The sequence below is a fragment of the Thermobia domestica genome, chromosome 5 (genome assembly GCF_964235325.1).
Source record: "Thermobia domestica chromosome 5, izTheDome1.hap1.1, whole genome shotgun sequence".
Taxonomy (NCBI): domain Eukaryota; kingdom Metazoa; phylum Arthropoda; class Insecta; order Zygentoma; family Lepismatidae; genus Thermobia; species Thermobia domestica.
In genome coordinates, this window is record NC_137458.1 from 174,016,399 (window position 1) to 174,030,177 (window position 13,779).

The 13,779-nt window shown below is 32.4% G+C and overlaps 1 protein-coding gene across 5 annotated transcripts in view; it reads right to left on the bottom strand.

Annotated features, from left to right (window-relative positions):
* LOC145686285 (protein argonaute-2-like) overlaps window positions 1–13,779 on the bottom strand; it is a 279,317-nt gene that overhangs the window by 202,811 nt on the left and 62,727 nt on the right. For all 5 annotated transcript variants that reach the window (XM_081759418.1, XM_081759417.1, XM_081759419.1 and 2 more), the window contains exons 3-5: window positions 11,414–11,671; window positions 6,750–6,974; window positions 1,384–1,518 (exon numbers count right to left, since the gene is read on the bottom strand). In XM_081759418.1, the coding sequence (XP_081615544.1) occupies window positions 1,384–1,518; window positions 6,750–6,974; window positions 11,414–11,671 (618 nt within the window). The remainder of the gene's footprint in view (window positions 1–1,383; window positions 1,519–6,749; window positions 6,975–11,413; window positions 11,672–13,779) is intronic.

Consider the following 13,779-nt stretch of genomic DNA (forward strand, 5'->3'; position numbering starts at 1 on the left):
TTTGCAGGTCGATGGAAACCCTGAATCAGTAAGTAACCAGCAGCAATGTTATATATTACGATATTCAAAAATCCTCATTAAGAAAGAAAAGAATTGCGGAAAAATGACAACTGAAATTTTCAAACATCAAGAAAACTATGTATCTACAGTTTCACTAGATTATACGAGACACTATGCAATATCCTATTCTTCAGAACTAATAGTTGCCAGAACACCATATAGACTACTTTTAGGTTACTACTATACAACTTTAAAATTTTAATTTTTCTTGATACCTCCCTCACATTGTCACTCAATAAAAACCCTCTACAGATTGCTATCTTATTAATACATATTTTTTTATAATGTCTTCCCTACATTATAGTAACTTCAGAAACTAAAGTTTGTAAGTTATCAAAAAAGATAAAAATGTATGGTTTCTAGATTTCATAATTACATCGGCAGAGTGTATTGCGGTTGAACTAACACATTATTATTATTATTATTATTATTATTATTATTATTATTATTATTATTATTATTATTATTAGTAGTAGTAGTAGTAGTAGTAGTAGTAGTAGTAGTAGTAGTAGTACTAGTAGTAGTAGTAGTAGTAGTAGTAGTAGTAGTAGTAGTAGTAGTAGTAGTAGTAGTAGTAGTAGTAGTAGTATTTTAAATCTAATTTCTTAATGTAACTGTGTAATTTTAGATGACTACCTAAAAAAAATTTCACTCATATTATGACAATATCTTTAATTCAAAGAGTTTTCACCAAAAGTTTCACAATGACTAATATCATGTGAATTATTCCATATATGTTTTTGGCGATGTAACGGTGTGATCACTGTTTCTTTTGTCTGAATTTTTCGTGAGGTAATTTTTCTATAAAGTCTTTGTTACAGAAATACTACAGTATTCCAGTAGTACAGTTACAGAAACAGGGTGTTACGGAAATATTACAGTAATATTACAAGAAAAATTACATACAATCTCTTACTTAACGCCAACTTCCTAGTGACTATATGGTTAGCACACATGCTTTTGGTGTGGGAGACCAGGTTCGATTCCCAGTGGGAGCTTAAATGGTTCGGATCCACGTTAAGGTGTAGGTCCACGTCTCATATAGCTTAAGTGCTGAACGGGAAACTAAACTCAAAACCAACCAACCAATCTTACTCGACGCCGTAAAGTACAATAATTTTCAATATGACACCAGAAATAAGTACAGACTATTCAAAAACAGAGATAGAAGTGCCGAAAAATGTTGTGGTATTTTATGATTACTAATTGTAGTGTAAATGCATAACATTTCTATTCGTTGAAAAGGTTTATTGTAATTCTTGTTATTATAAAAATATAACTAATTTTCGAATTCAAGCCTTATTCTTGAGATCAGTACTTTACCTTTCGAAGCTTCCGCTCTTTCAGGTGGCTTGGTTATTGTTAGTTCTTTCACATGCTGTGTTACTTCCTGTATACTGGCTCCTGCAGAAGGCTGCAAACTAACAGGCTGCTTTGGACCCCAGGCTCCTCTACCAGCTGTAACGGAAAGTTTAATTTTAATAGCAATAAAAACCCAAAAGAATCTGATGACAGCGTTTAAGAACACCGTGAAAGTCTTGGCACTTTGAAATATTATAAAATAAATATTAATTTTCACTTTGACCTGGCCATTTGTAGACATAACAGGTAAGTTCAACGACCATCGGATCTACAGGAAGGCCATACCAGACATCCAACATAAATTTCTAAACTGTACTTCTTTCCGATCAAATCTAATATGAAGAACTCAAAGAGAAGTAAATATGTAAGACACAACACACAGCACAAAACAGGAAGGAGGAATATACGCTACTCAAACTACTAGACCACTCTCTCAGATCTTTCTTACTGTATGTATGGAAATAACACGGAAAGTCACAGTTTTATAATAGAAGTTGAAAGGATTACTTATCGGAGATCTAAAGAACAAATACGAACCATGGAGATCTAAAGAAAATATGGCATGGTATACAAATTACATACTTTATTTAAAAGGAAAATTCACACTATTTCAAGAATTAACATTTCATATGAACACTCAATCAAGAAGTTTATATCAAGCCTCTTCTTCAGTAGAAAAGTGTGCTTAAATCACAGATTACAGCAGATTGGAAAAATAACGGGATTGCCTAATCTATAATTTTAATGAAAAGCATGGAAATCCACAGTAGTTACAAATTGTTTATTTTACTAACAGGTAACTAATTTTAAAAGCAACTTGCACTCTTACGCTTTCGGCTCGCCTCTGGAGCCTTGGTCACAGAGATTAAAACAGGAAAGAAAATAATAATAAAAATACCAGGAAAACAAAAGGAAAGGACTTACCAGGGTCGAGCAGTGCGGAAACACCTTGTGCAGGTTCTAATCACTAATCAAATGGTGGAGCAGCTCATTATAAAATGGCGAGCTATATTTGTGTATTCTTTGGTTTTCTAGTGGAAGGTTGTCAGTTAATATTGGTGTTTTTAGTTTTTGAGCCAATGTTGTTTGTATTTCTCATTTACGACGATGAACTCATTCATACTTACATTCAGCTAGTTTACTTTTTAAGTTAATCGTTCCACTGTTGTCCCGATCCTTCATTAATCGTTTAAAATTATGAACTGAACCTGTTTCGAAATTATCGTTATAATATTTTTTTTAAATTTCGTAATCTTAGTAGGTTTCACAATAGTCAACTGTAAAGAATATTTTTTTTCAACATCAACAGCCCTAAATCATTATAAATTTTTCTTCTTCCTCTGTTTCAGATGGGGCAGAATATAAAGCAATTTTTGCCACTTGATATATACAAGGCTATCGTCATATTATAGCTCCCAAATTACAATTTATTTTATTACATTCATTTATTAAATTTAATTAAACACAAAGCGAATATATATATTCGCTTTGTGTTTAATTAAATTTAATAAATGAATGTAATAAAATAAATTGTAATTTGGGAGCTATAATATGACGATAGCCTTGTATATATCAAGTGGCAAGTATATATAAGTGGCTAAGTGGCTAAGTATATATATACAATCAGAGCTTCTCATATTCTCTGTAAATAAAATAAATAAGTTATTCAAGGAAATAGGTCTAATAATAATAATAATAATAATAATAATAATAATAATAATATATTGGTGTCACTTTAAGTGACAATATCATTCTTACGACCACAGAATAACAAAATAGTTAACGTATCGGGAACCACAAACTCAGGCCAGCCTAAAATCAATTACAATTTCTTCTTCTTTCTCTGTTCCAGCTAGTAGAGAATATAGAGAAATTTTTGCCTTCTGATATATACAAGACCCACTCTTTATCCAACCATCCTTATCAAAAATTTAACTTTGGATTTCATAAACAAATAAATAATTTTTTAAAAACAAATATCTCTGTTTCATTTTTAGGCCTAAATAAAATTTCAGAATTATTATCAATATTGTGTTATTTCTTTTAAATGTTTCGACAGTCTGAAATCGGCGTTCTGCTGTGGCGTCCCTCAGATGTTCTCTAACCCGTATTTTGATGTTTCTTTCATCACACCCATATAAACATCCTGATAACCGCATTTTATTTCATAAGGCCCGATTTTTGCTAGGATCAGTGTAGTAGCTCCTTAATTGACTGAAACATTTTTTCAAAAGTTTGGAGTGTTCCAATGCGGTACTAAAACTATGTTGTGCAAAAATCTTACATAATGCAGTTGTCAATCTGGGATATATATGTAATTCGACCCACTTTATATCTGTGGTTTCGATTTCAGGCTTGTCGGAACTTAAATTCCGTTTTACTTGACTATACCAACTTAATAAAATTATCCTTGGATTCCCTTTCATAGCTTTAATAAGAAATCAACTTCCTTCTATAATTCGAACTCCAATGAGATAAGTTATATAATACGCAGAAAGAAGTTTTCTAAATATTTGCTTTGGTCACGGGTGAATGGGCAGATCTGTAATGTATTTGTGTGCCCGCTGTGAACTTATGGTAGACACTGTAACAAATTTGTTCTTGTTAACTACTGATGTTTAAGTCTAAGTAGTTAAACTTACCAACTTTCTCACGTTTTATGGTGAAGTTTATATTACTATGTTTCTGATTTAATTTCCTTCATACAAATTCCAATTGTAAACTTTACTTATATATATATATATATATATATATATATATATATATATATATATATATATAATGAATCATCAACGTATCCATAATACCTTCCAGCGCCTAGTTTCTGTTCTTTAAGAACCTTACTTTCAAAGATATGGAGAACTAAGTTGGCGAAGAAAGGCGATAAACAGTTACCCATACCTACTTGGTGAAAAATATTCTGTTGAAAAAAAAAAAAAGAAAAAAAAACTGCATTAACTACCAGCCTAAGTATTCCATTTACCTTAGCTGTATTAAATTTCTTAAAGAAAAGGTGTATGTTACAGATTCAAACAAATCCTAAAGGAATAGATGAATACATGTCAACTACGTTTACTGCAGCTATTTTAATATGGTTAGCATTCAAATTACCAATTTGCTCTCTTTACTACGTGACTGCTTTTAACATAATGTGAAACATTAATGTTTAACTGTTTAATGGGATGGCGTTGTCCCGATATAATAAGTCTTAAATCCATCTTATGAATTTTCGGCAAGCCATGAATTATGAATAAACAAAAATCTAACATTTTTAGTGACCTTACTGTCAAATCATCGGTTCTCTAGATGATAACTACAGTTCTGTTTGTTATGGTTATTACTTTCTGTAACGGGTCAAATGTTGATTGGAGTAAGATTTGCTTCGGGCTTTTTGTATTATTATTTCCTTGTACTTTTTATATATATATATATATATATATATATATATATATATATATATATATATATATATATATATATATATAGGGATGATAACATATTTATTATCATTGCCCACTTTAATGCATTAGTTATTATCATGTGTTAGCCATTTCCTGAAATCAAAGTCAATCATTTATCTAGAAGAGAATTTCTTTGCCTTTTGATCTTTACGAAATCCAGAATCGACTTTAGTTAAAGGGTGGTTGAGGAAGGAATGAGACGTGGTAATTGAAAAATACAAACAACATTAGCATAAAAATAAAAATAGAAATACCAATATAAGTGACAACCTTTTCACTACAAAACAAAAGAATACACAAATGTAACCCTCCATGTTACAATGAGCTGCTCCATCTTCACCATTTGATTAGTAATCACAGTGTGGACAAGATGTTTACGCACTGTTCGATCCTATTAAATCCGTTTCTTTTATTTTACTGCTTTTACTATTCCTTTTCCTGTTTTTTAATCTCCGTGGTCAAGGCTCCTGGGCAGAGCCGAAAGCTTGGAAGAGCACCTTGTTTTCAGGATTTACTGTTACCTGTAGGTAAAATGACTGTAATTTTTATCAGCGAAATGTGCTAAGAGCTTCGCAATGACAATTACTAGAACATTTTGTTTTATTAAGTATATGACTTGGCAATATTGTCTTCCGGAAACATTTATGTCACGGCACCATACAAATTTCGGAAGTTTTTATGCTAATAGTGAAAATACATGTAATAATCTGAACAAGTATATAAATAAAACTTAATTCTTGTAATTATGCTGATACTAGTGAAGAACTTGTGTGTATATATAGGATTCGATCAACCCTGATCACTAGCTCAACTACCAAAACAGACATACACGGAACTGAAGGACATGAAAGGTAGCATGAGAAGAATTTGTGCCTAATCAAGACTGATGAAGATACAAGTTAACATGGAAACAATATAAACTATGATACAAACATGGCGCATTGGTAAGTGCAATTCAACAATCAAACATGTCACCTAATCCTGCAAATAATACTCTACATTGCTGTTTCGGAATTTTAGTCAATAATGCATGTTATTACAAGAAATTATTTACATAAGCACATATTCATATCTATAGGTTTTCGATGAATAGTCTTATTCTTAGCAAATTCAAATCCAAAACGACTTTCTCAGCTATTGTTCCACAAGAATTTTTATTTCGTTTATATATCGAACAAACTGAAATTAAAAATGCTCCTCCATGGAAAGGAATGAGATGAACATTATTTTTAATTGATTTGAAGTTGAAATCTGAATTTTAATCATGAACGTTCCGATTTGCTTCTAATGTATTACAGATGGAGGAACTTCTCTAGATTTGTATTACAGAAGTATTCTCCAAAACATGTACAAGTTACAACGTCCATCGAACTTTATTTATGAAATAATGCGTTAATAAAAAGAAAGAAAATGATCCGTTACTTTGTTCGTTCCAATTTCATAGTCACGATTATTTTGTGCATCATAATTATAATTAATCAGTAAACTCTAAATTTAACATTACATGACATGCAAACTAACTTCGATTTAAAGCCAACTGTTCAATTGATTCACATTGTTTCAAATTTTAAAGTGATATCTTACAGCGATCATGTGACGGGAAATACGAACGTAACGTTCTACTAAAGAAAATCCATTTTTCTAATTTTATGAGTCAGGAAAATCAGGAAAACTTCAATTACGATACATGCCTGAGTAAGACTGAACAGTTCCTTTGCTGCTGAGGTAAGAACACTAAATTCTGTTTGTACAATTTTATTCTAGCTTTAAAGTCAAAAGTATCTGCATTAGAAGTACGTGTAATATTTCAGAGATTTTAGTCAGAAATTCATTTACTCTAATTAAACTGTATGACGCATAAGTTACCAGGATCTCTGTAACTTCTTTCCTTTCCTCTCCATCTACCACGTCCTCTTTGTTGTTCTCTTGAATCACCTCTGGCGTATGCTCTGCCTCTGCCTTCGAATCTCATTTCACTAGACGACGGTTGACTTCGCACACTTTCATCCCGTCCTGAACTAGTAGCTGCTTCCTTTGACCAACCAGGAGACTGTCTTTGTTGTTCTTGTTTCTTCTCTGGTCTTCCGCTTCCTGTAAAAATTACGAAAATAGAGAGCTTTAATGAACTTAAAACAGAAAAAAATGTGTACTGAGTCGGAATCGAACAAGACTCTTCGATTTACTGTTGAAGCGTTAACCATTACGTTATCCATAAGCCGCAGATTAGGCTTCACCCCTGACTAACTGATATAATGTTAAAGGTTCAATTTAGTTTCACCTATAATTAAAAAAAAAAAAGGGGGGGGGCGTTGTTGCCTCATATCTCAAATACATAACTGTAATGACTTTATTATAAATTGGTAATAGAACAAAATTTGATTAGTGGTTCTCGTAGTGTCTGGATAAAATATCATTAACTGAGGGATATGAAACTCAGATGAAGGAACTTGGAGGAACTAGGTTAAGAAACCTGTTTCCCGAAATCCTACAATTCATTACGATACACTACTATTATAACAGAATAATACTTTATGAATTCAATACCATTAAAAAAGAAAGAAAAAAGTTACCCTAAACTTCTATATCTTTTAATAAAAATCAAAGTACGCTATTACATCGAATGGGAAATTGACTTTGATTATAAATTGATTTATGTCAGTGGAACTTTCAGGGAACAGGTCGAGGAAACATGCATCGGTTAGTTTAATTGTGATACACACTGTCATGGCACTTAAATAAAGAGGTACTGTGATTTCATTTCTGGATTCTAAATAATATGTTAAGTATTCTGAAACTACCTAGGTAATATAGAAAACCTAAGATGCCTCCAATGGTATATGGCCTATTTCGTTTCAAATCACACAGATGATGGTCAAATATGTACCATTACCTCCTTCAATACGTATGAAAACTATATATATTAAAGATGAGCATGGACATTGTGCCACAATAAAATACTTTTGGTCTCAGGTGATTAGCAACCAACCCCTTGAAAAATCACTAGATTGAGTTACTTTTGCAACGAAGTGAGGAAGTTGCAATCTAAATATATTATAAAAGAAGAACAAAAGGTGATGGAAACATTTTATTATTATTATTATTATTATTATTATTATTATTATTATTATTATTATTCTTATTATTATTATTATTATTATTATTATTATTATTATTATTATATACTATGCTTTCAAAGCTTTCAAACCATACCAAATACAGACATGAGAGAAGAAACAAAAAGTGTTAAAAAATGTGAAGCTTAAAAAAAAAAAATGTGTTATGCATATATCTGGAAATTTCCTGTGTGCAAATCAAGAAACATCGAATTTGTTACTTACATGGAACAAATAATATGAAAACATGACAACTAAGGGAAAAAATGTTAATTCCGTCCTATCTGTACACTGCTGTTGAGAATTTGCAATCAAAAACTAGAAAAAAAAATCACAGATTTTAACGGTTTTCGAAAAGCAAGATTTCAAAAAGATACTTCGATTTCCATAAAAATTACCCATAGCGTACAAATATCCTCCTTCAATCCTGTAAAGACAGACTTGGTATTATTTTTGTGTGGATGGAAATATGACATTTACTAATGCACTGTGTGTAAGTTAGGATGACCAGACGTACTGATTTTCGCAGTACAGTACTGTTTTTCAAAGAGCTATCCTGCGTGTTGCGAAGATGCCTAGAAAATCGAGAAATGTCCTTCTTTTTTAAAATATTCTGAGTTAATTTATTTGCAATATCTTGAAATTTCATTCTTTATTCACAACATTTTGAATCACAGGCACTCTTTCCCTGCATAATGAATCGCTGTGCTTTTTAACACTTCAAAAGACCAGGGATGAAGAACCATCAACAAACTACTGTTTTACAATACATTGTTTTTACTGAAAAGGGCTTGTTAAGATATCAGTAAGGTAGGAAGTTTCTTTTTGAACTTATGACAGTGATGCTAACCAAGTTAAGTAGAAGTTCCCTCATGCCGCTCTAAATTTTCTCTCATTCCTGAAAATAACACCACGCTCCGAAGATCAATAACATAAAACATAAATAAATAAATACAATAAAATAAAAATCTTTAGCTCAACATGAAGTTTCACTGTACGTTCATAAAAATAAACCACTTTGTCATTCATCAAAGCATTTGGAATTGTGTTGAATTCCTGGAATACTTCTGTTCAGTACTTTCCTTTTTGACAAAAATGAATGATTAACTTATGAAATAAGGACATGCGTATTGCCGACGCAGTGAACTTATCATATATTATTATATCTGTATCCTACTTCTCGCTTGTCAGAATCTGGTCACCCTGGTGTAAGTTGATATGTAATAATAAAGTCTAGTGAAAAAGTGTAAGACTGGCAACAATGTTTTTGATTTGAAATCCACGAGCTGTATAAATCATCATAAAACCAATGTAAGTACTGACAAAAAAGTACAACAAAATCTACTGTGAAATATATGTGACTGGCAACACTGTCAGTAACAGGTTGCAACATTGCAGAAGCAAGTGTGAGCCTGGATTTGATTAAGAGCTGTTATTTTGCGCTGATGCAGAAGTGATGATCTGCAGTGAATATGTCTGTTAGACCGTTTAGCAGGGACCTTCTGACGTTTTTCCGGGCAACACTATAATGCCATCGCTATAAAACTGTGGTTTTTGGTTAAAAAATTATGATGCATGTTTCTCACAGGTCTCTTCTGAAACTAACTTAACGCAATTCAGAGAGTCCACAGATAGAAATAGATTACAATACGGAGGTAGCAAATCCGGGTATACAGTGGGTGCATTGAAACCTCTCAGTCAAATGCTTTCAATTTCCGAAAGCTCATTAAGAGATGTATGCGGCCGTTTCTTTTCCACTGCTAGATACACTCGCTGTAATTATAGACAGTACAGCTTCGAATGTATCATTCTGCCCGGCGACTGAGCGTCGTGAAGCACGACACCCTTCCAATCGCACCAAATGTACAGCATTACGTTCCTAGACGCCAATGTAGACTTTGTCACGGACTGTTGAGCTTCTTGTTTCGACCAACGATCAACTACTTGAGAAAAGGCTCGATCAGTTGCATTCCAGTAGAGTAGCACATGAAAATTCGATTAAGTAAATGCTTTTGAGTTAGATTACATGGCACTCAAACTTCAAACTTTTTTATGAAATGAAATGAAATCTTTGAGTTTTACGTCCCACGAACTGTTTTATTAGCCACTTTTCTTCAATGGATGTTTATTTCATTGGTGATGTCATGACTGCTTACATGCCGGTCTCCCTCGATTTTTGACAGAATATGATTCATTTTAACTGTAATTTGTCACTCGCTGCAAGGAGATTCTTAGACATCGAAATTTCCAGAACAAAAGGACAGTTAACAGTTCTTGCCCTTAACAGCATAGTTTCTTCACGGATTGGCGCAGCGTTTGCGCCTTCATTGAAAGAAATTTGTAAAATGTAGCTGTCTTGCGGAAAGGTCACTCATCTTCATGACGCAACACCTTGTGTCTGATTATAAGAGCTCCAACTTTCTGCATATCTACTAGCTTCAATTGTCTACGTCAAATGATTAGGCCTGACCCATACGTATATTTTTTAATCACACTCGACTCTAGACATAGGAGCTAAATACGCGGTTCTGATTGGTTGAAGTTATCCGTTTCTCGCCATGTAGCATACATAAAGCAGAAATCAAACGCCTGCTGCTGTCGATCTTCGTGGTCAAGCGTGCTAGCGCAACGGACTAGTAATAATAATCGCTTTTGGCGTGGATTCAAACCCGGCTCAAGGAAAGTTTTTTTTTTTTTTAATTTTCACAACACTTTTTTCATTAAAATAGGATGAAAATAATACTCAAAAAAGAGATTTAATTACGTTACGCGTGCAGTTTTGTTATACGAATCTATAGCATAAGTAGTAGTAATAGTAGTAGTAGGAGGAGGAGAACGGGTTAGAAGCCCCACAGGGCTCGTTTTGTTCCACTTTGACTCCCATGATATAAATTTAACCTTAGCTACTTCTTCAGTTTCAACGAAGTGAAAATTTTCTTCTATTACTACAATACACAATACATGTACCAGAAGGTTTGGACAATCGCAAACTGCAAACAATCAGAAGCGTGTATTTAGTTCCTATGGCTAAGGTTGAGCGTGAAAAAAAAAATATGCGACCCAGACACGAACGCCATCTCTCGCGCAAAAGGCTCAATACTTTTTAGACGACCCGTTCATTTCACAAGAAACAAGAAAGGAACACTCTGCAAACAAAAGAAGGGTCATTTTATAAATTAATAGTGAGTCTTGGGAAAATTAATAAAATCCCAATTAAGACTGGTGCCTGAGAAAGATAAAGTTTCCTTCGTTGCCGAAATGAAAAGACAAAATTATACTTGTACAGTTTTTCTCTAGTATTTAAATAAAAAATCACCTACATTAAGAGAATGCTCAACATTTCTGACATTTTTCTCTAACATTCATTTACTTTAGTACGTATAATGAATAAGTATAAACTGGAAGAATTTTTTTTACCAGAAACAGAGCCTCCTGGCTCTCTGTAACTTCTTTCGTCGCCTCTTCCTCTACCACGTCCTCTTTGTTGCCTTCTTGAATCACCTGTGGTGTAAGTACTTCCTCTAGCTTCGAAACTCATTGCACTCGATGATGGCTGACTTCGCTCACTTTCATCCCTTCCCGAACCAGTAGCTGCTTCCTGAGGATGACTAGTACTACCGGGAAGATCAGCAGATGCTCTTCGTCGTTCTCGTTTCTTCTTTGATTTTCCACTTTCTGTGGAAAATTACGATAAATTAGCGAGCTATTTCTAATGAACTTAACACAGAGAAAATATATCCTGAATTTGGGATCGAACTTGACTCTCCAATTTACTGATGATGCGTTAACTACTACACTATCTAGTAAGCTGTAAGCTAGGGTTCCACCCTTGACTCACTGATACATTGTCCCTCTAAACTTAAATTTAATTTCACTTATAGTTAAAAAAAGAAAAGAAAAAAAAAAAGAAAAAGTGTTGGAAAAATTGTAAAACAAAAATAAATAAATAAATGATATTACTGAAATATAACTGGTGATAAAAATAATCACTGGTAATTTTACATTAGGACAGTTAAAGTTGAAAGAAAGGGAGAAAAAAAAAGTCTCAATAAAATTTTGCAAATATCTTCTTCCTGTAAAAACTTTAACTCATAGCATTTTACCATTGATTTATTTCATTTCATCAGACTCCAGGAATTTGCTGAAGTGACATTTCAGCAATACGAAACTTTCTTCTGTATTTTCGGTTAATAATGCAGTACGAGATTATATATTTTATTATCTTCTCTTTTTCAGTTACTTTAACATATCTTAACTTATATCATTGTATTAACGTTTCCATTAAATGACAAATATCTTAATTTAGATACTTTTTCTTTTTAACTTTAGAAATTTATATATATGTTTGAAACCTACATTATTAGTCAGAAATAACAAGACAGAAGAACAAAACAAATCTACTGAATCGCTTTAACAAATATGAAGAAGAAAAAGGAACAGACGTCTGTTCTCACAAATATATCGATGAAGAATATTGTATTTTTGAAAATGAAACGCCCGTTCAACAATAAATAAATAAATAAATAAATAAATAAATAAATAAATAAATAAATAAATAAATAAATAAATAAATAAATAAATAAATAAATAAATAAAATGCCAAATTAAATTCTAAATTGTTACTTTCCATTTATGTAATGAAGTAGTCTTAGATTACATTTCTGTAGATTTAAAACACCTCCTTCGCTATTCTTTAAAATCATATACAAGAACACTTAATCAATAAAATTTCGAGATCAGACTCCATATTATGTCTCTGTGCGCTTACACTTTCTTCGCATCTAAATAATGGGTTTTCTATTTAGTTCAGCCATCAGTCATTAATTTATGGATCAACATGACTCAAACATGATTATATTCATGCGAAACGTATGCTTCTTATAGGCCTTTCACTATATCTTCATTCTTTGATAAATATTTATCACTTTTACATTATGGAGGGAGAAGAAACGCCAATAAGTAGACACACAAAAGTTAAACCTATCTAACCTACTAATGAAGATATAAAGTAGGTACAAAATGGAGATGACATACAAAATAAAATGAATAGTGAAAGAAACAACTTAGGCAAGGAGAATACTACAACCGCACAAGAAGACAATGACACGTAAGAAGCACATACACGGAGTCATTTCTAGTATAAGAATAACAATCTGAGATATTCTTTAAAAAATAGCAAATAAGGTGAAGTAAATTCATTTTCTCAACAATTATTTCTTTCAGGGAAAGAAAAAAATTCATTACGATGGTCAAAATCGTTATTCACTATTAAAGATGCATATGAAGAAGGAAAGAAAAAAAAATCTGTGCAAGGACAAACAAAACAAGGAAGAAACAGATAACAACAATACTAATATAATGAATATGCAGTGATCCTTCTAAGTAGTAACACAAACAATGTACTATGCCAATTCGCTATATTCAAGAGCATGGCATGATTTAATACCAGAATTAGCATCCTTGCTACTCTTTCAGGCACAATTACAAATGAAGATAAGTGGATAAACTACATGATCTTCACTATTCGCGTTCAGAATCCCTTTCTCTTACAATTTGTTATCACATGAGTGACGATGCGAGGCCGGTTTAACTGAGGTTCATTTTCATGGAAAGCATTTCAGCAAATCAAATAAATCACTAGTTGGACAATCCGAAAGAAATGATTGTTCAATATGTTCACGTTATTTTATTATGGGCTCTACAGAGGTTTCGTGATAGTTTCACAAAATGGTGGTGGCATTCACTAACACTGGCCTTCGAGTTGATTTTATCTTAAAGTTATT